Below are 23,772 nucleotides of genomic sequence, written 5' to 3' on the forward strand. Positions count from 1 at the left end.
GAAAAGATATTTACTACATTTACATTCCTTCAACTAAGTAAAGCTTTATGACAACAAACATTTCAGTCAAGTACTGAATTCCTTATAGCAACATGCCTTGGAATTCATAGTCCCATGTCATAGTGTCTCCAGCCACTTGTAGCTGTCAATCAAACTGTGAAATTGCAGACACCCCATTGTGATAATGGATGGTTGTGAAATAAGCCTTGCAGCACTAATCCAGTAATGTCAACAGACAAACTGAAGCAAGCAATTATTGTTTTAAACACTCCAGACATCAAAGATTCAAATGGCAGGACTTTTAAATGCCTTGACGGCTTTACAGCTCCCTTTGACAGGACCACTTGACATTTTGACAGGTCCCTTTGACAGTCTTTACAGTTGATTTTGACCGGTCTGCTAACATTTCCAATGAGATTGACAGCAAAGAGTTGATATACTTTTCGTTCACATTTATGCCTAATTTTAACAATTCCAAAGTACACCTTACCTCCCCCAAAGTACACCTTACCTCCCCCAAAGGACACCTTACCTCCACCAAAAATGTCCTGGGACCAGATCAAAAGGGGTATCTTATCTCTCCAAACGGATACCTTGGCTACCCAAAAGAATCCACAAAGTTCAGACCTGCTCTGATCATGTCTAATTTGCAAACTTTGGGTTTCACACTCCAAGGCTACAAAATCCCAACTGACTGGAGGCAGCTGATGATTTAAATGGACAGCTGCCTCAGTAAAATATGCATGTGTGAAATGCATCCTGCCCTCATTCCCACTCCTATGAAAATGGAAATTGCCATGTTTTGGGAACTTCTGCCATTTTCACTACGATGGGAAGGTTCTCGCCGTGGCAAAAATCTGGGCCTACGTCTCTGCCTTCAGAGGACATCCTGATTTTGTGAAATGGTGTTGAATGGATGAGTTGGCAGTTTGTTTTATGTCTCTTCCCAAGTTTTATTTCCATTGAGAGATGATAATCAGCTCACTATCACTGATTTATGCTATCGCAAAAGTCAAAGTTTATCCTTTTGTTTTAGCTCGAAAGCATCAATGATTTCCAAAATCATAGTCGGAGTTGCTATTCAATTCCCAATTCAGGCTAATAAATTGCTTATTATTTATATGCACGAAACCACATCAAAGTGTGGTCTTTAGCATCTTAATTACCTATTGGCACAGAACTATGTGCATGTGCGCTATGCTTTAAAATGCAATATTTATTGACAACTTTTTCAAATGTTTCTCTGCAAAAAAATCGAAACATCCTGAAATATGATATAAAACAATTATATGACAGTATGGGAGGATTTCTGTGCACGTGTACCTAACATTAAGTAACATAAAGAATGAAAGTAAAGTACCTGGCAGTTTAGTGTCTAAATTAGAATTATAATTTTGAAATTTCTGAATGTGAGAATTGAAGATAGGTGTGTGGGTGGAAATGGAGGGGGGTGGTTCCGCACAGAAAATGTTTAATTTGACACGTTACTAGGTGCTTACTTTGAAAGGATCTCAGGGATTAATTTTTGACTCCCAAAAATATGTAGGATGGGAAATGAAAACTCGAAACCAATCTGCCTTGAAGCTGCCCCATTTCCGGTTTGAGTAGAGGTAGAATGGGGATGATATGGCGCACAAAAAATAATTTAGTTAAAAATGATGATGAAGTTTCCTCTGTCCTTCTGAGATCCTCTTACCCTCACGGTCGTTCTGCTGTCAAAGGTGAACGATTTCATCTGACCGTTTTCCAGGTACACATTCAGCACGTTTGAGATCAACATTAGAGTTTCCTCTTTCATAGAGTCCTAAAAAAGATAGAAAGCAATTGGGTTTATTCCAATATCCTTCTGTAATATCCTTGACCCAACAAGTGGAAAAAAGTTTATTCCCAGGGTTCACTTCACATACTTATGACTCTGTTGCTGTCCCAATGGTTTGTGTTGGCATGTGTCAGAAGGTTGTGGTTTTAAGCTTCACTCCATGACATGCAGCACGTAATCCAGGATGAAATAAGTATACCTAGGGAAGATTATTGGAGATGACGTCTTTTGGATGAAATCTTAAATTGAGGCCCTGCAGAGTCAGCTTGAAGCAAAACAACGCAAAAGACCAACAAGTAAAATTGGAACAGTCAGCAGGAGTGGAAGGTCAGAGACCAAGCTGAGGTAGATTGGTGAACAACAGGCTTTCGAAGTCCAGTCTGAAGAAGAATGATGGAGCCTGACAGCAGAGGAGACCGGTCTTGAAGGAGTTCAGTGGCGAAGCAGCAGAGCGGCAAAAGAGTTAGGGAGAGTTATAGGAGACCATGGAACAGTAGTAATGCTATTGGACTACTAACACAGAGATCCAGACTAATGCTCCAGAGACATTAGGTCAGTTTTCATCATGCAGCTGTGAAATTTAAGTTTAGTTATTAAAGCTGAAATAAAATGATAATTTCATTAATAATGATCACGAAGCTTCCAGATTGTCATAAAGCCCCATCTGGTTCAATGTACTTCAGGGGATGAAACATGCCGCCCTTACCCGTTCGGGTCTACATCTGACTCCAGTTCCACAGTAATGTGATTGACTAACTACCCTCTAAAATGGACTAGCAAGCCACTCACCTGCATTCATTTCGTCCTGCCACAGAAAGGCCAAATAAGAATAAAATTAGATGGACCATCAGGCTTTGACCGAGGCAAAGGAAATGACAAAAGCACACCCTGTCCAGGTGATCCTGGAAAATGACATCCATCACTAATAGTAAGCAACCATGAATATCTGCCAAAATTGGGAGAGCTGTCCCACAAACTAGTCAGGCAACAAGCTAGCATATACGTACTCACTGAGTCAAACCTTACAGCCAGTGTCCCAGACTCCTTTATCAGCATTGCTGGATATGTCCTGTCCTGCGGGCATGACAGAACAACCAGAGGTGGCAGCATAATGGACCCCAGTCAGGAGGGAATAACCCTGGGAGTCCCCAACACTGCCTCTGGACCCCAAGAAATCCCATGGTAGTTGGTCAAGCATTGGCAAGGAAACATCATATTGATTGATACTGTCCTTCCTCAGCTAATGAATTAGTACTCAAGATTACTGGCCAAGCTGCCTGAGTCCTAAAGGGTGTATAGTATGTCTCCATTTTAAGTTGCAGTGTTTTAAGTCATTCTACTTTAATGCTCAGTTCATAGGGCCCATTTTCGCATTTTGTGTTGGGAGTTGTGTTTTAACATTGTTTTGCACCATGTCTGACATAGGATTGTATGACCTGATCTGCATCAGTTTGGAGCCATCTCTACCCGCTCTCTGACACTCCTGGTTGCTGCTGACCTTCCCTCTCACCAAACCTCCTTCAGTCAAAGTTTCTGGTCACTGATGACCTTCCTACTTCCCAACTTGCCTCTCGCTGACCCTCCAGGTTCCCATTCTTCCCTCTTGCCAACTTTCCCAGTTGCTATCTACCATCCTTCTCACTGACCTTCCAAGTTGCGGCCGACCTCAGCAATGATCACCACCAATTACATTCCCTTTGTCTTTTTGTCTATGACACCTTTATCAATTCCCCTTGACTGCCCCCCTCACCCCAACACTATAATTTTCATCCTATTTTCTATTGTGTTCAGCTCTGACGAAGGGTCAGCCAGACTCTAAATGTTAGCTCTGTTTTCTCTCCACAGATGCTGTCAGATCTGCTGGGATTTTCCGGCATTTTCTGTTTTTGTTTCAAATTCCAGCATCGGCAGTATTTTGCTTTTATCTTCCTCTTGCTGACCCTCCCAGTCACTGCTGGCCCTCCAGTTAATATGGAGAGGATAGAATGTAGTGTGACCTCTTCCCACTATCTTACTTCCCATCTGCACAGCTCTCTCTAGGTGTGTTGCATGGGAGGGTTTAAAATTCATCCCTTTGTGTCTGACATAGAAGTTAAAAGGACTCACAGAAGTGTTTCCGTTGATCGTGACCTCTTCAGAAAACCGTACTTTGACTGGATTCGTCCTAAGCTGTGCTTTCTTTGCTGCACTGATAAAGGCAGATTTGGGAGACTGAAAGAGAAGAGATCACCTCGGTTACATCAATGATAAAGCAATATCCTAATTGAAACCCAATACCTTGTCAATTAGAGTGACAAACAAGATTTTAGAATCCTTTTGAAACAACAACATGTTATACTTTTGAAAAGGAAACAATAGTGAACCGTCTGTAATCTGAGTCTCATTTGTTTTCTTCAGGTTCTTTTAAACTGCCCAGCCAAATTATTATTTTGTTCTTGGTGACATTTTTGTCACTATCCCCTTTGATAGACTCTAGTTTCAATGATGATGGAAATTTTTGATAATATTGCTCTACAGCTGATTTGGGTGAGTGTCTCCTCCAGAGAGAATTGTAGATCTCTGGCAGAGTTATTTTGGTAAGAAGTCTCACAACACCAGGTTAAAGTCCAACAGGTTTATTTGGTAGCAAATACCATAAGCTTTCGGAACAGAGCTCCTTCGTCAGATGGAGTGGATATCTGTTCTCAAACAGTACACAGACACAGAAATCAAATTACAGGATACTGATTAGAATGCAAATCTCTACAGCCAGCCAGGTCTTAAATGTACAGACAATGTGGGTGGAGGGAGCATTCAACACAGGTTAAAGAGATGTGTATTGTCTCCAGACAGAACAGCTTGTGGAATTCTGCAAGTCCAGGAGGCAAGCTGTGGGGGTTACTGATAATGTGACATAAATCCAACAAGCTGTGGGGGTTACTGATAATGTGACATAAATCCAACATCCCGGTTTAGGCCGTCCTCATGTGTGCGGAACTTGGCTATCAGAAACTGATAGCCAAGTTCCGCACACATGAGGACGGCCTAAACCGGGATGTTGGATTTATGTCACATTATCAGTAACCCCCACAGCTTGTTGGATTTATGTCACATTATCAGTTACCCCCACAGCTTGCCTCCTGGACTTGCAGAATTCCACAAGCTGTTCTGTCTGGAGACAATACACATCTCTTTAACCTGTGTTGAATGCTCCCTCCACCCACATTGTCTGTACATTTAAGACCTGGCTGGCTGTAGAGATTTGCATTCTAATCAGTATCCTGTAATTTGATTTCTGTGTCTGTGTACTGTTTGAGAACAGATATCCACTCCATCTGACGAAGGAGCTCTGCTCCGAAAGCTTATGGTATTTGCTACCAAATAAACCTGTTGGACTTTAACCTGGTGTTGTGAGACTTCTTACTGTGCTTACCCCAGTCCAACGCCGGCATCTCCACATCAGAGTTATTTTGCACATGCATCTTTGATACGGAGCCTTTGCCAATGGATGAAGAAGATCCATATAGATGATTAATAAAGAAACTTCACTACTGGTCTATAAAGTCAAGGCAAACACTTGGCTCACTCTTGGCGAGAAAATAATTGATGTTGCAGCACTGACTCTGCTGACTCCAGAGGAAGAAGGATGAGTGCTCACTTTGCAAAGCTACCTCCGGATAGCTGCGCCGCTACAGTTCATGATGTTGTCAGATGCACTCCACAAAGGTCATTGGGGCTGTTGTTGGCTCCAATATTTCAAGGTAAATGGAGAATATAATGTTCCTGGCTGGATTGCTTTGTAAGTTGCTTATGAAGTAACCCCATATGACCTCTGTCCCAAACATTTAATGTCCATCAGTGGTGGTATTTCACTTTTCTTTTAGTGGTGGGAGCGTGTGTGTGTGAAGGGATGAAAGATTTTAACACCATGTAACTTACGTTCAATATGAAATGCTCTATTTTGCATTTCGCTCACTTTGTATTCCTAACCAAATAAACACTAACATGTACTTGCCTAGAATGATTTATCTTTGGTGCTGGATAAAAAAAAACTTAAAATATTAATTTGAGATTAATATTTTAAGCTCCCCCCATGAATTGATTGCATGAAGTTAGAATACCACTGGATTGGCCAATCTTTCAAGGCATACTTGTGCAAAAATGAGCTTCAACTATTAAGAGGTAATATTTTATGCTCGTGTTACAATGTTCATTACATTGATCTCTGCCAGCGGCAATAAGTTTATGCCTTTCGTGGCTGTCCAGTCTGAAAGGCCCATAAATTCTCACATTCTTAGGGGATGTTGGGAACCCAATGCAGCTATTTATCTTTTAACCTTCACTCTTTAGCCAAACAAATGGAATGAGTAACTATTAATCTCAGTTCCAAAAAACAACCTAAAGCTTTCTGCAGATTTGGCAAGAAAATGCCCATTCAGTTCTGAACTCCAGTGTGATTGGAATTTTAATAGAAAACATTGTGATGTTATGATGAGTCTGTGAAAAACCTGAGCATTTCTCATCAGCTGCCTGTGCAATATGGTTGTTTTGTTGAGGATTACAACCGTTACACTATTGACAAAAGATAAATTAAATCCTAAAAAGCTCCTGAAAAATTCAGTCTATATTGCTCTAAGGAAACATCTCCTCAGTTGACCTTGGCCCTTTATTTTAACATCAAAGAAATTAGTTGTTAACCTCCTTCTAGCTGTTATTGCAAGCAAAAGCAGAATCAGTCCCTAAAAAACCATGGAGGTGATTTTCCCAGAAGTACTTCCTTGAAATTTCTATGCGAAATAGTAACAGTTAATAGCAAAAAATGTATGCTTGTTCTTTCAATAGATGTTCTAACTTGTCTCTCCATCCTATTACTTTATGACTTTACACTCTGATGTAAGGTTGTCTTGATCTGGGGGGGAGAAAACTTCTTTGCTTTCATAAAAAATCTTAAATTTGTTCTTTGTCAACGGATTTACAATTTATTTACAAATTAGCAAGAGAATTTTTCATTTTCCAAATTGCAGCCCATTTTAAAAATGGTTAGAAGATTAGCAGGAGACATGACTGTTAAAACAAAAATGTCTTTATTCTTAGCTTGTACGAAATCATAGACTCCTTACAGTGCAGAAGGAGGCCATTTGGCTCATTAAGTCTGCACTCACTCTCCAAAAGAGCATCTTACCCAGGCCCACCCAAACCCTACCGCCATAACTCCACGCATTTACCCCACTAATCCCCTTAACCTACACATCTTGGGACACTAAGGGGCAATTTAGCATGGCCAATCCACATAACCTGCACATCTTAGGACTGTGGGATCAAAACAGAGCACCCAAATGAAACCCACGCAGACATGGGGAGAATGTGCAAAATCCACACAGAGGGTCCCTCAGGCTGGAATCAAACCCAGGCCCCTGATGCTGTGAGGCAGCAGTGCTAACCACTCTGCCACCGTGCCACCCCATGGAACTCAATAAGTTAGATGCAAGCCATAACAGTAAAACATCCCAGAGATGCAGACTTATTTACATTTATTCACCAAACAGTGCCAGCCAGTTGCTAATTATAGATTTTAGACAGATATTTAGACACTAGGGGAATTTCACAGTAACTTCATTGCAGTGTTAATGTAAGCCTACTTGTGACAAATAAATAAACTTTAAACTTAAACATATATCTTACAACCTTTAATTATTAATTATTCTACTTAATTAGGAGATATTAGTCAGGGATTTTTGCTTCTGCATTCTGTGATCTTCAGCCCATTCAAGTGACCCATGGGTAGAAAATTTAAGGCAAAATTTAGGGAAAGTGAGAAAACATACTGAAGAGTAAGAGGGAAAGGACAAACTTCAGAGGGTGAGAATAGATGAATAAAGGAAAGAATGGATGAAATAACCTATGGGCAGAATTTTAAATGTCCCAGCGTGTAAAATAGCGCATGATGACATTGGGTACCCATTCCGCATTTGTGCGATATTTTGGTCAGTGAGCACAGGCAGTAGATTGGCAATTGCTCCTGTCAGCAATTATGGAGCCAATTGAAGGGATTATCTGCCCAATTGCCCAGAATATTACATTACCCGTGCAATTTTTAGGTTGGCGCATGGGCAGAACTGACAGATGGGCAAATAGTTTTCCAGCTTTTCTCAATTGAAGGTGGGTGGGGGAGGGGGGGGGGCGGGGGTGCGCGAGAGGTGTGTGCCCCAAGCTGAAGGCCTCTTCATATTTGTGACACCCTCCCATCCAGGACATGGGAGCTCCGGCCTTCCCTCGCACCCAGCCCACCCTCAATGCTATGATCGCTGGAAGACCCACCAAGTGCCAACCAATGCTCAGTTGAACATTAAATAGCAGTGGGTTTCTGAGAGTTGAGGTGAGGGCGTGTTACGCACTGGCTCTCAGGATGCGAGCACTAAAATTTCTACCCTACGTTGTTAGTTTAGATCAATATGTTTCATTAAAAATTAATTTGAAGTTGTTCTTACATTTGAACCCGTGAACGTTTTGTAATGCAAGAACCAGATTACATGTTGATGATAATGTGGCCCCTGAAATTTGATATCAGGACTGCTGCTCCTGAGGTTCTGGCCACACTTTCACCCAAATGAGCTGTCCTCATCTCACAATGTGAGCTCTGTTTATTTACATCATTTGATGCCAGTCCAAATACGTGATGCATGTGGAACACCATGTGGATTGGGGGCAATTATCAAATGTCAGCAACTAAAGAAGGGCTGCAGGCCTCTTCTGAAGAACTACCACATTTTGTCCGACATAACATCCATCAATCAAAAGCACACCTTTCCTTGACCTTTGGAAGGAATCAGGTTGATTTATTGTTTGTGGGAGCAACATGGAACTATAAAGAAATATTTCGGCTAGCTTCCAGCTAGCTTCCTTTAAGGGGCAATCCTATGTGGGCCATGTGATTGGGCTGGGCCCTATGTGGTGGAGGCATGGGAAGCTGGGTCAGTCAGGAATGAGGGCATGAGTCCTCGGACTGGGAGGACCTCAGTTGGAACCAGGGAGGAGAAGAGAGTAGACCTGTGCATATGTTCTATCAGACCCTTAGTGTGTAAACAGTTATTATAGTTTAATAAACCTTTCTTGTTGTTGGAGCCACATTGAGTCGCCTTCAATCTTTTACACCTCCCTTCCAATGCCTATTCCAATTGCCATTCCCAATACCCATTTTACTGGGCATAGAGGCCCGAGTGCTTAGAACACACCAAACTGCCAGTCAATAGGACTCTGTTCACAAAGCTGTCAAAAGCTCAAATGGATGGCATTGCTTCAGTTATAATATCCCCTAATTTCTATAAAATTTCCATCTTTTTGAATTTTGTTCACATTATCCTAAAGTACACTGCAGTGGCTGGCTGCCTTGGGCTATTTTAAGCACTTGGGCCTCTATGTTCAGGAGAATATGTGTTAGACATTGCATTATTCAATCCATATTGTTAATAATATATAGATCTGCATGTTTTAAGCTGTATAATTTGTTATCAGTGTTTACAATAAATTTAGGAATAAAGCACATGTGACTTCTAATGCTTTAAATGGCACAGTAAATTATAATTGAATGTATCTACTAGTTCAACCTCAGATGAGGCATTTGTTATAGGATAGGCAGATATTTTTCTCTCCTTTTCTATTTGCTACTTAACTGAGGGCAATGGCACTGAGCTCTATTGAGGGATTTCCAGATTTTGAGGAACAATGAGGTATATAGACTTGCTTTGCATGCCAACAAAACAGCAGTTCAATCTGTGAATGCCTATTTCATTATCACATCAACCTCTCCCTTCAGTCTCCTCCTTAAATCCAATGGCCAGGGGCAGCTGGGGGCAAAAGGCAGAAAGAACACATTGGGGTACAATGTTGTCAGGGGATGGGGAAGAATCGAGGGTAGCATCCTTGCAGGGCTCGGAGGTGCACTACTCCACGCACTAGTCAGACAGGGAAAAGGCGAAGGAAAGGAAAATCACTCACCTTGGGGATTTATTGGCTCTCGCTTCTATTTCTTCTGGGTTGGCCTGGTGGGAAAGCCACAGTGTGGGTCTCTGTCTAAAATTGCAATCAGGCTTCTTATTACAATATTGCAGAGTGATCTGTGTTTTTTAGAAGGATTCTACTGGCTTCCAATGTATATCCTACTTGCTTGCTCAGAAGAACTGGTTAAGTTAATCATCTGGAGCTTGGATGGTAAGCAGAGCATCTGCTGTGCAGGTAGAGTTAAAATCGTCCTTATTGTTGGATACCTACTCCAATTCAATAGGTAAATGGCAGGGTCACTTCATTTTCTGTTCAACTATTGCCATTTTTTGTATACAGATATGTGTGGTCTGATCTCCATGTGATTCCAGACCTACAAAGATGTGGTTGCTTCTTATCTGTCATCTGAAATGGTCCAGCAAGCCATTCAGTTACATCAAACCATTACAGAAAAGTCGATGAGAGCAAAGTCAAATGCAAAATGGAATGTTGACCTATGCATCAGAAGTGACACAATCAATGCTGCAAAATCCTCCTCAATAACATCTGGGAATGTATGCCAAAATTGGAGAGTTGTCCCAAAGAATAGTCGAACAACAGTCTGACATAGTGGTACTCGCCAAACCATACCTTAGAGCTAATTTTCCAGACACTAGCACCACCATCCCTAGGTACATCAAGACCTGCCTCTGGTGGCAGCACAGTGGTATACAGCCAGGAGGAAGTGATTCTGGGAGACCTCAACACTGACTCCTGACCCCTTGAAGTTTATGACAGCAGGTCAAACATGGGCAAGGAAACATCCTGTTGGTTACCTTCTCTTAAGAACATAAGAACATAAGAAATAGGAGCAGGAGTAGGCCATCTAGCCCCTCGAGCCTGCCCCGCCACTTCAGTCCCATTAGTCTACCCAGCACTGCCTCTCTGGTAACATTAACTGATGAATTTGTGCTTCACTATGTTGATCACCACTTGGAAGATCATGGAGGGTAACAAAGGCACAGAATATACACTGGTTGAGCAACATCAATGTCCATCGCAAACTGTGGCTTGGTAGCACCATTCCTGATCCACTGGCTGAATCCTGAAGAATAGATAGGTGGGTCTCTCACTACCTGTAGCAAGCCTAAAATGGGTAAAACCTATCTGACCTCACTCTTATCAATCTACCTGTTGCATATGCATCTGTCCATGACAGCAGTGGTAGGAGTGACCACTGCACGGTCCTTGTAGGTGCTTGCCTTCGCACTGAGATGCCCTCCATTGTGTTTCATAGCACAAACACCATGCTAAATGGGACTGATTTAGAACAAATCCAACAGCTCAAAACTGGGCATCCATGAGGTTATGTGGGTCATCATCATCAACAGAAATGGATTCAACCCCGTTCTGTAACCTCATGGCCCTGCATATCTCCACTCATCAATTACCACCAAGGCAGGAGACCAACCCAGGTTCAATGAGGAAAGTAGGAGAGCATGCCAGGAGCAGCACCAGCCATACTTAAAAATGAAATGCCAATCTGGTGAAGCTATCTTCTAGGACCACATGCATTCTAATCAGCAGAAGTGGCATGCTATCAACAGAGCTAAGCGATCCCACAACCAACAGATAAGATCAAAGCTCTGCAGTCTTGCCACATCCAGTGGTGAATGGTGGTGGACACTGTACAAACATCCCCATCTTAATGATGGGGGAGCCCAGAATGTGAATACAAAGAGAATAAGAGAATGTTGATGCATTTGTAATGATCTTCAGTCATAAGTGCTAAGTGGATGATCCATCTCGGCCTCCTTCTATGATCCCCACCCTCCCAGATGTTAATCTTCAGTCTATTTGATTCACTCCATGTAATATCATATCATAGAATCCCTACATTACAGAAGGATGGTTGAAGGTACTGGATAGTGCAATAGCAATGGGCCCTGACAACACCCAGCTGTGGATCTGAAAAGCTGTACTCCAGTACTAGCTCCAGCCCTTGCTATCCTGTTTCAATATAGTTACACCACTAGCATTTACCCAATAATATGGAAAATGGCCCAGGTATGTCCAGTTCACCTTTAGCTGGACAAATTCAATCTGGCCAATTATGGCCCATCAGTCTATTCTCAATCATCAGCAAAGTGATGGAAGGTGACACTGACAGTGCTATCAAGCAGCACTTACTTCGTAATTATCTGCTCACCAATCCTCAGTTTGGGTTACGATAAGGCCATTTGTTTTCAGACCTCATTACACCCTTGGTCCAAACATGGACAAAAGAGCTGAATTCCACAGATGAGGTGAGAAAGCAACTTGCGACTAAGTGTGGCATCAAGGAATCCTGGTAAACTTGCAGTAAATGGGAATTGGGGGTTAAACTCTCCACTGATTCAGAGTCATACCTAGCATAAAGGAAAATGGTAATGGTTATTGGAAGCCAGTCATCTCAGCCTCAGGACATCACTGTAGGGGTTTCTCAGAGTAGTGTCCTAGGCCCAACCATCTCCAGCTGCTTCAGTGACCTTCCCTCCAACATAAGACCAGAGCAAGGATGTTTGCTGATGATTGCACAACGTTCATTGCCATTCACAACTCCTCAATTAATGAAGCAATGCATGCCTTGATGCAGTTAGGTCTAGATAACATGCAGACTTGGATTGATGAGTGGAAAGCAACATTTGCGCTACACAAGTGTTAGGCAAGAGGGAATACAACTCTTTGACATTTAATGGTATTACCATTACTACTTTTAAACTCCTTAGGGCTACCAATGAGCAGAAATTTACTTAACCAATCATATATTTACAATGACTCCAAGAGCAGGTCAGAGGCTGGTGATTCTGTGGCTAGTAACTTATGCCCTGCTTCCCCAAAACTTGTCTGCCATTTACAAGGCACATGTCAGGAGTGTGATGGCATGTTCTCTACCTTCCTGGATCAGTGCAGCTTCAATAACACTTAAGAAGCTCGACATCATCCAGAACAAAGCTGCCTGCTTGATTAGCACCCCATCCACTAGCTTAAACATTAATTTTCTCCACTACCAGTGCACAGTGGCAGCAATGTGTACCATCTACAAGATGCACTGTAGCAACTTGCCAGGGCTCCTTCAACAATGTTTCCATTAGCAGGAGAACAGCCTCAGAATAAAAGGGACAACACTTTAGAACTGAGATGAGGGGGAATTTCTTCAGCCAGAGGGTAGTGAATCCATGGAATTCATTGCCACAGAAGGCTGTGGAGGCCAGGTATTTGAATGTATTTAAGACAGAGGGTTCTTGGTAAAGGGATCAAAGGTTATGGGGAAAAGGCAGGAAAATGGGGTTGAGAAACTTATCAGCCATGATTGATTGGCAGAGCAGGCTCAATGGGCCAAGTGGCCTAATTCCGCTCCTATATTTTATGATTTTATGGTCTTAACAGCACTTTCTAAACCCATTATCTTTACCGCCGAGCAGGATAAGTCAGCATTGGAACACCACTAACAACAAATTCACTTCAATGTCACACAGCATCTTGAGTTGGAACTATATCACTGCTCCTTCACCATTGTCAGGACATAATCCTTGAATTCCCCTTCTAACAGCATGGTGGTTGCACCTACACCATATGCCTGCTCACCACCACCTTCTCAAAGATAATCACATCCCGTGAATGAATATTTTAAAAAAAACAGATGAACAAAAGAGTTTTATTTGGCTGCTAATGTAGTTTTTGGTTTGTTGAACATTTACAGGATTGATTAAATCCTGGGTGACAATAGAAAAATCAAACCTTCATGTAACCATTCCGGAACATTACAAAACAAAATGCACACAATAATGAAAACTAGGGACCAGTTTTCCCAATCCGAATGGGGTCAGAATGGGAGTGGGCCAGTAAATATATTGCCACAACCATGCTCAGCCAGATGCCCCATCTCCGCCTACACCCCCCTGATTTCTCAAGGATGAGGGAAAGTGTGGGTTTTGGAACTTGCTCTCACCAATCTACAAGGTTGTGGGCTTATTAAAAGTCCATCTCCTACAACTGTTGGAATTTTCCCAGAGGGATCCAAAGTCTAGCAGCTGCGTGTGTAAATACAGCTTCATAGTAGTGAGGACCATGTCTGGGTCAAGACATGGAGGCTGGAAGAGTTTAACAAGTACGAATTCTTTTTAAAGTTTGAAGGGCTTAACCCCTTGAAGTTAAAGTTGCAGCAGCCCAATGCGGGTCAGGGGAGGATATGAAATAAAATTAAATAAAACTCTTTTATTCATGTATTTTTTAATATTCATTCATGGGATGTGAGCATTCCTGTCAAAGTCTGTATTTATTGTGCTTGAGAATATGGTAGTGAGCCATCTTCTTGAACAACTGCAGTCATCTGCTGTAGGCACAACCACCATACTGTTAGGAAGGGAATTCCTGGACTTTTCCCCAGCAATGGTGAAGGAACAGTGATATAGTTCCAAGTTGTGGTGAACCACTGTTACTACATGTATGTGCCTGGACACACCCATGCTACACCTGGCCCGAGACTCCTCCCTTTCCACCTGAGACCCCTCCCTTTCCACCCAGAGTGGGGTATAAAGGTGATGGTCCCTCCTCCTTGCCTCAGTCTAGACCAGGTCAGCTACAAGGGTGTGCTCCTGTTCTCTGTGAATAAAAGCCTGTTAGTTTCCCTCACTCTCAGAAGTCTTCGCGTCGTAATTGATAGTGCATCAATTTTATTCACAGAGAAAAAAAAAAGGAATGGAGCAACTTTTAAAGCCCGATACTCTAAACTTGGATCCGCAAGCGCCGGGGGCCGCCAACAGCTTTAATCACTGGCTGAAGTGCTTCGAAGCCTTCCTCGGAGCCTCCATGGTCGTCCGGTCCGATGCAGACAAGCTACACGTGCTCAACGCCCGGGTAAGCGACGCAGTTTTTGCCACCATCTGTGACGCAGAAACGTATGCTGATGCGCTAGCGCTCCTAAAGAGTCAATACAGCCAACAGACGAACGAAGTCTATGCCAGGCATCTGCTAGCTACCCATAAACAGCGGCCGGGGGAATCAAATGCACAGTTCCTCCGCGAACTACATGCGCTCGGCAGGGCTTGTAACTGCAAGGCTGCATCCGCTGCGCAGTATACAGAGGACTTGATCCGCGATGCCTACGTTACGGGCATCGCATCCAACTACATTCGACAGCGCCTGCTAAAACAAGGTGGGCTAGATCTTCCAAAAACTGTAGCACTCGCAGAATCCCTCGAAGTAGCATCCCGTGATCACGAGGCATACGTGCCCGATCACGCGACAACACGGCCACTATCATCCCAGTACCTAGGAGGGCCTCCCACTTATGCCACATAGAGCCCCACCAGTGACTCAACGGCCACGGCAGCCCCGAAGTGTTATTTTTGCGGCCTAGTGAAACACCCCCGACAACGCTGCCCAGCAAGGGAGGTGTTCTGCTCAGGATGTGGAAAGAAAGGCCACTACACGAAGGTCTGCAGGGCAAAGTCGAAACCGAATAGCGCAGCATGCGACCTGAGGGAACAGAAACCCCGATCGCCATCAGCCGCGTGGGAGTCAAGGGAGCCGCCATCTTGGACACCAGTGACCACGTGTGAGCCCAGGAAGCCGCCATTTTGGACGCCATCGGCCGCGTGGGAGTCAAGGAGGCCGCCATCTTGGACGCCGGCTGATGACTCTTCGGGATCTACGGTGGCAGCGATCCAGCTGGACCAGTCTCGTCCACATCAGCTCGCCAGGTCTATGATGGACATACAGGTAAACGGCCGTGTAGGAAATTGTTTGTTTGACAGCGGGAGTACGGAGAGCTTTATCCACCCCGATACTGTGCGTCGCTATGCCCTTTCGGTACGGCCAGTCAAACAAACCATTTCCTTGGCCTCAAAGTCCCGCACCGTGGATGTCATTGGGTACTGTGTGGTGACTCTTACGGTTCGGAGGACCGATTACGCAAATTTTAAGCTCCTGGTGCTCCCAGACCTCTGCGCTCCAGTACTCTTAGGCCTCGATTTCATGACACATCTTAAGAGTGTCACGCTACAGTACAACGGGCCCCTTTCCTCGATCTCTGTCTGCAACCCACAGTTCCTGGACTACCCACCGCGCACCACCTGCGGCCTTTTGACCCTCCAAGTCACCCCCCGACCGCTGTTCGAACACCTCACCCCCGAGTGTAAGCCCGTTGCCACTAAGAGCAGACGGTACAGTGTGGGGGACAGGACCTTCATTAGGTTCAAGGTCCAGCGGCTCCTGAAGGAGGGGATCATTGAGGCGAGCACCAGCCCCTGAAGAGCGCAGGTGGTAGTAGTCAAAACTGGGGAGAAACACCGGATGGTCATCGATTATAGTCAGACCATCAACCGGTACACGCAGCTGGGTGCGTATCCCCTTCCACGCATATCCGACATGGTCAATTGGATTGCGCAATCCGGGTGTTCTCCACGATCGACCTCAAATCGGCCTACCACCAGCTCCCCATCTGCCCGGAGGACCGCAAATATACGGCTTTCGAGGCGGATGGCCGCCTCTACCATTTTCTTAGGGTTCCCTTCGGCGTCACCAATGGGGTCTCGGTCTTCCAGCGTGAAATGGACCGAATGGTGGACCAGGACGGGCTGCGGGCTACCTTTCCGTACCTGCATAACGTCACCATCTGCGGCCATGATCAGCAGGACCACGACGCCAACCTTAACAAGTTCCTCCGTACGGCCGCTCTCCTGAATCTGACCTATAATAAGGAAAAGTGTGTCTTCCGCACTCACCGCCTCGCCATCCTGGGATATGTGGTGGAAACGGGGTCATCGGCCCCGATCCCGACCGCATGCACCCCCTTATGGAACTTCCCCTCCTGACCACGCTTAAAGCACTGAGGAGATGCCTGGGCTTCTTCTCATACTACGCCCAGTTGGTCCCTAATTATGCGGATAAGGCCCGTCTGCTTATCAAATCCACCCTTTTTCCCCTGTCGGGAGAGGCCCGCTCGGCCTTCAACCGCATCAAAGCGGACATTGCAAAGGCCACGATGCACGCTGTGGACGAGCGTCCCCTTTCAGGTGGAGAGTGATGCGTCTGACATCGCCCTGGCCGCCTCCCTCAACCAGGCGGGCAGACCCGTAGCCTTCTTCTCATGAACCCTTCAGGGCTCGGAAATCCGACACTCCTCGGTCGAGAAGGAGGCTCAGGCCATCGTCGAAGCAGTGCGATACTGGCGCCACTACCTAGCTGGCCGATAGTTCACCTTGCTCACGGACCAACGTTCAGTGGCTTTCATGTTCAACAACGCGCAGAGGGGCAAGATTAAGAATGATAAGATACTGAGGTGGAGGATCGAGCTCTCCACCTACAATTATGATATCTTATACCGACCCGGGAAGCTCAATGAGCCTCCAGATGCCCCGTCTCGCAGAACATGTGCTAGCGCGCAGGTGAACCAACTACAGACTCTACAACCAGACACTGCCCGGTCTGCGCAGAGTGTAAGCCGCACTTCTATCGGCTGGACCGGGCACACCTCATAAAAGCCACCCGCCCCTTTGAATGCCTCAGCGTCGATTTCAAAGGGCCCCTTCCTTCTTCTGACCGCAACATCTATTTCCTCAACGTGATAGATGAGTACTCCCGATTCCCCTTTGCCATCCCCTGCTCGGACATGACCTCGACCACGGTCGTCAAGGCCCTGCACGGCCTCTTCACCCTGTTCGGGTATCCCAACTATATACACAGCGACCGGGGATCCTCATTCATGAGCGATGAGCTGCGTCAGTACCTGCTCTCCAAGGGCATAGCCTCGAGTAGGACTACCAGCTACAACCCCAGGGGTAATGGACAGGTGGAGAGGGAGAACGCGACAGTCTGGAAGGCCGTTTTACTAGCGCTACGGTCTAAAGGCCTTCCAGTCTCCCGCTGGCAAGAAGTACTCCCCGATGCACTACACTCAATCCGGTCCCTCCTGTGTACGGCCACCAACGCCACACCCCACGAGCGGATGTTTGCTTTCCCGAGGAAGTCCTCCTTGGGAATCGCACTACCGTCGTGGCTGGCGTACCCAGGCCCTGTTCTGCTCCGGAGCCCCTAGTTGAAAAAGTCCAGCTCCTCCACGCCAACCCCCAATATGCCTATGTGGCATACCACGATGGGCGGGAGGACACGGTCTCTATCCGGGACCTGGCACCTCCGGGTGTCCCGGAGCCCACTATGACCCCCCACCCCACATCCCTAAACCCCTCTGTTCAGGTAGCACCAGGTCCGCTTACATCTTTGCCTATTGTACGCTGCTTGCCTGAGCCCCCGGAGTCACCACGCAGGACCAGACCAGAAGGGACGACGGCGGATTCGAGCGGCTCCACCCTGCCACCGGCAGCAACACCCCAACCGGTACTGCGACGGTCACAACGACTGGTCAAGCCGCCCGACAGGCTGAACCTGTGAAGGGACGACGCCTCACCTCAGCTTATGACTTTTCTATGTATATATACTCCTGTACATATGGTTCCATCCACCCCACCGGACTCTTTTTCAAAGGAGGGGTGAATGTGGTGAACCACTGTTACTACATGTATATGCCTGGACACCCATGCTGCACCTGGCCCGAGACTCCTCCCTTTCCACCTGAGACCCCTCCCTTTCCACCCAGAGTGGGGTATAAAGGTGATGGTCCCTCCTCCTTGCCTCAGTCTAGACCAGGTCAGCTACAAGGGTGTGCTCCTGTTCTCAGTGAATAAAAGCCTATTAGTTTCCCTCACTCTCAGAAGTCTTCGCGTCGTAATTGCTAGTGCCATCACAAGTCACGATGACATTAAGAACATTGCAGTCAGCACCTTGCTTGCATCAAGTGCGCATCAAAGCATGGCAATTTGGACTCCCACGTTTGTACCAGGAAGGGTGCAGCTGGAAATAGCTACCGCATCCCCGGAAACTGAGGCCCCTGGAGAATAGGAGTAGTTGTCTGCACAGGAAGGTCAGAGCAACAGGCATCAGGAGGTCAGAGAAGAGGGACATGTGGAATGAAGGAGAAGGAGATATTATCTGAGCACAGGATGTACAGGTAGAGATGAAGAGATCTGTAGGTGACTGGATATCAGTGCTCAAGCAGACTGTGACTCTCTGGGCAGATGGGCATCGATGTCTATGCCATTGACAGTGTGAGTTCTGCAGCATATCACAGGCAGCTTCACACCAGTGCACATATGTCTTCTTTACTGATGGGCAACATCTCAGTATCACAACTTGGTGGGGAATCGTGGGCTCACAAGGCACTGAGTCTAGAGTCTGGTGCAGTCAGGTGGTGCACTGTATTAAATATGCTCCTGCAAAGGTCTCAGTCTGCTGTGTTCTCCAAACATGGTCCCCTAGAGATGTATGGATCTTGAGGACAATGAGGCCCAGAAAAGGGACAGTTCATTATGGAAAGAGCAATAGAGAATGGAGGAGGAGGAGTTGGAATTGACTAAGGGAGATGATGCTGAACAGAAAGGTACGCCCGCTGCATGACAAGATGGCTTCCTCCTGCCACCCTCTTCGATGAGGACCTCACTCACTCTTCTCCCTCAGCTGTGCCAGTCTTTTGGCTCCCTGTGCCATCTTGGGTCCCTGTGGTGTAGTGGCTGGCTTTGGCACAAAACTGCTACCCTCAGGACAACAAGCAGTCCCCAGCATTGGCTGCCTTCAGTATCTGAAACCTGCCCCGTTAGTATTAGATTGATAGGAACTTTCCCATTGGAGATGATTTTCTGATGAAAAAAAAAAGCAGACTGAGCACCTATTTCTTGTGTCTGAAGGAAAAATTTATGAAAACATTTTGGGAAATTAACAGAAGATATTTACATCCTGCAGGACAGAAAGTTAACAAAATATTTTAAGTCTTAAACCAAGATAATTTTTTCTCCTCCTTGTTTCCTAATTTCTCCTCAATTGTTTCCATACTTACCCTTTTATGAAGGTGGCAACATATTTTGGGATATATTGCACATTTCCATCAAAGTAGCTACATGTAAATGTATAAATCATGAAGACAACTAAGGTACAGGTCAATCCTGTTTTTATCCCAGGTGCAAGCACTTATTAGCAAAAACTTCTGGATAACAAAGGGTAAAAACCTAAGCAGGTGGTAATTCAATTGAAGCATCCAATTGTTGCAATGCTGTGATTGACACATTGGGCCTGATTTTACCATCACGTTGCACCCGTTTTTGGGCACGTAAACTTGGTAAAGTCAGGCGTGAGGTGAGTAGTGCAATCCGCGCCCACCTCCTCGCCGGTTCCCCCTTTACAAAGGGCCGAAAATGGCCGCGATCGGGACCGCACCTGAAATGGACGTGATGGCCATTGAAATGCATTAAAATTGACTTAATGGGCTGCGCACCCAACCTTACCGGCACTTCCCCCTTTACCACCGCGTTCGCCCATCCAGAATTGGCACGAAACAGACATGCTCCACAAAAGTCCGATTTGGACGCTTCCGTTAGTGAGGAGGTAAGTATCTAGCATCCGATGGCTCTCTGCTTGAGATCAGTGAGGGGGGGGAGGGCGGGTGGGGGAGGGTGGTCCACTGCCACTCTGCCTGAGATCAATGGAGGGGAAGGAGAGTCTGCTGCCACTCTGCCTGAGATCAGTGGAGGGGAAGAGGGGTCCATTGCCACTCTGCCTGAGATCAGTGTGGGGGGAGAGGGGGTCCGCGGCCACTCTGCCTGAGACTGGTGGGGGGAAGTGGGGAGGGGCCACGATCGGTCTGGGTGGCGGGGGTGCGGGGACAAGGAGGTCTGTATTGTTGTGGGGGTGGGACAATGCCTGTGAGGCCAGGGGGAGGCATTATCCGGCCCGGGAGAGATGTGGCAGTGGAGCAACATGCTATTATTTTTTTCTGCGCATGCGTAGTTGTAGACTATGATCGGAGTTGCAGGATTTTTGGCACGTTAAGCCACACCCACAGGCTTGTGCAGCACGATTTGGACTCGCTGATATTTTTTTCAGGCAGAGTGCGTATGGGGGTGCCTCAGAACGGGTCTAAAAGTCGGATCTGAAACTCTCCCAGTTTCAAGTCCGTCCAATACTTAGAATCAAAATGGTAAAATAGGGTCCATTCTGTTTAGATTAGGAATCAAATCTCGAATATTTCTGTTTTCTGTGAGAAGCATCTACCAATTGATGCTCCTGGGATTTAAACTATCTCTTGTTAGACCAGATAAACATAGAACACAACAGAATTAAGGAGCACACTCACTTGATGAGGTTGAAGGACAGTCAGAATAATGGAATCCTTGCCATTCCTATTAGCAAAAGATAAACAGTCAGTTATTAATTGGTACAGATTTCATAGTTTGGCAATTGAACCACTGGCAGCATTTGAAAACATTCAAAAATACAAAATGAGAATTTTATTTTTCATCTTGTGTTATAAAAATTCTTATAGATAGAATAGAATAGAATCCCTACAGCAGGAGGCCAATCGGCCCATCGGCCCATCGAGCCTGCACCAACAACAATCCCACCCAACCCCACATATTTACCCTTCTAATCCCCCTGACACTAAGGGCAATTTAGCCTGGCCAATCCACATACCAGCACATCTTTGGACAGTGGGAGGAAACCGGAGCACCCGGAGGAAGCCCACGCAGACACGGGGAGAATGTGCAAACTCCGCACAGACAGTGACCCAAGCTGGGAATTGAACCCGGGTCCCTGGCGCTGTGAGGCAGCAGTGCTAACCACTGAGGCACTGTGCTGCACCCACCTCCCCCCGCATCCCGGACCTGAACACTGTATATTTAGAATATGAAATAAATTCAAGTAATAATTAAATCCATATCAAATCCATTTTGAATCCCACATTAGAAGATAAGATTCGCAGTGGTACTAGCCAGTGAAATAAAACAAAAGCCTTTGGTCATTTTTCAATGTAAAACCAACATCAAATTCCCAGCAGGAGTATTTTGTGCAAGTCTATGATGATGGTTGGATGAGCGAGGATGGATTGAAGTTGCAGATCGATAATGTGTGAAATAGACATCCGAGTCGCCATTTAAAGAATGCAGCTTATTTATAGATCCCATATAACCAATGAGATCAAGAGGTGCCCATCAAGAATGTTTTTTATTCATATAAAGGATGTGAGCTTCGTTGGCTACGCTGGCATTTATTGCCCATTTCTAATTGCCCTCGAGAAGGTGTTTGTGAGCTGTCTTCCTGAACTACTGCAGTCCCTGAGGTGTAAGTACACCCACAGTGCTGTTAGGGAGGGGGTTTCAGGATTTTGACCCAGTGAAAGTGAAGGAATGGCGATATATTTCTAAATCAGGATGGTGAGTTATTTGGAGGGGAACCTCCAGATGATGGTGTTCCCAAGTATCTGCTGCCCTTGTCCTTCTAGACGATAGCAGTCGTGAGTAGGAAGATGCTGCCTAAGGAGCCTTGGTGAGTTTCCACATTGCAATTAAACCAGGGATCTAATGTCTGTATGTCAGGCTTTGGATCTGTGCCTCAACAAGCTACTCAAGGTTCATGTTTACACTGAATGGAATAAGTAGATGGTAAACAGAGGAAACATCTTCACAGGGAGTGGAAAAATGCATGTTCCCCGCTTGGTATTTTGTGTGGTTTCATCACCAAATTATGGAATGCTTTTAAGTGCACCAAATGTCATCAGATCATTCAAAAAAGCAGAATATCTAATTCAATGGACGGAGATGAAAATGGTTTGTTGTGGAGGAGTGATTCTGAAAGCAAAAGTCATAGAGTCATAGAGGTTTACAGCATGGAAACAGGCCCTTCGGCCCAACTTGTCCATGCTGCCCTTTTTTAAAAAAACCCCTAAGTGCCAAAAATATGATCCAGAGTGGGATCCTTATGATGATGGATATAGCCAAAGTGACTCAGAATGAATTTGATGAACTTTTTCTGCTGAAGACAAAGAATTTGACAGTTAAAAATGCTTTGATTGTGGTTAAAAGTATTTTTCTACAATTAGTTCAGTCAATAAACCACGCCACGTTAATTTAGAACATAGAACAGTACAGCACAGAACAGGCCCTTCGGCCCACGATGTTGAATTATCAGCATTATTTCTCTTACCACATTTCAAAATGACAACCACCCACACTGGCAATTCAGATTTTATACTTGGCATATAAACTGAACCCTGTTTTTAGAAGATGTTTAGGAGGCTCCTTAAGATTGACTTATATGCCATGATCCACAGTAGACAGAAAAAAGTGAATGGAGAAGATGTACTGTATATGAATGATCAGTTGTTGATGAGATATTTCATAATAGGCTTGTTAGAAAATTTCAGGCTGGTGTCCCCACTCTCTACCCCCTCAGTTTGGCTAAAGTCCGAAATCACCTTTTAAGATGCTGCAAAGCTCCATTAATACCCTGGATTATTCAAAACGCCAAAGGTACCAAATCACATAACTATCACCCCATGCCACCTTCGGACTAATTGTGTAATGCTGTTATCACACAATTCTCCCTCTCCTCCTGTTAAATCATTGATCCTTCCATCAGTGCTCACAATTCTTTCAAAGTCTGAAAACAAATTCTTGAACCAGCTACATTTTGCCTGCCATCCTGCTATGTGTTTTGTGCTGAAGGAATTGCTATGTCCTTCAAATCACTGTCAACAATACCACGGAAGATGGCTACATTAAAATTCTAGCATGCATTTTATTTGTCCTACTTACTGCATATGGAAACAAGTAATCAACAATAAACAATTCAAAAACGACAAACCACTGAAATCCCTGGTTAGGAAACTGCCTGAGTGACAAGAGACAAAGAGCAGAGATGATGCGCAGATACTTCAATTGACAGCATGTCATTGGTAGTATCCTGCAAGGAATGTGTTGAGGTCACAAATATTCAACACATTTATTAATGACTTAGGTGATAGGATAGAAACCAATACATACAAATTTGCCAATGGCACAAGGCTTGGTGGTGTTGCAAGCAGTGTAGGTTGAAACATAAAATTGTAAAGAAATATTGATAGATTAAGT

General features: G+C 45.1%; 1 protein-coding gene across 1 annotated transcript in view; it reads right to left on the bottom strand.

The window, feature by feature from the left end:
* Positions 1-23,772, bottom strand: part of frmpd3 (FERM and PDZ domain containing 3) — a 191,949-nt gene that overhangs the window by 99,168 nt on the left and 69,009 nt on the right. Inside the window, exons 4-6 of the mRNA XM_078212052.1 lie at positions 21,000-21,045; positions 3,926-4,030; positions 1,697-1,804 (exon numbers count right to left, since the gene is read on the bottom strand). Of these exons, the coding sequence (XP_078068178.1) occupies positions 1,697-1,804; positions 3,926-4,030; positions 21,000-21,045 (259 nt within the window). The remainder of the gene's footprint in view (positions 1-1,696; positions 1,805-3,925; positions 4,031-20,999; positions 21,046-23,772) is intronic.

Source organism: Mustelus asterias, chromosome 4, assembly GCF_964213995.1.
Source record: "Mustelus asterias chromosome 4, sMusAst1.hap1.1, whole genome shotgun sequence".
NCBI classification, from domain to species: Eukaryota; Metazoa; Chordata; class Chondrichthyes; order Carcharhiniformes; family Triakidae; genus Mustelus; species Mustelus asterias.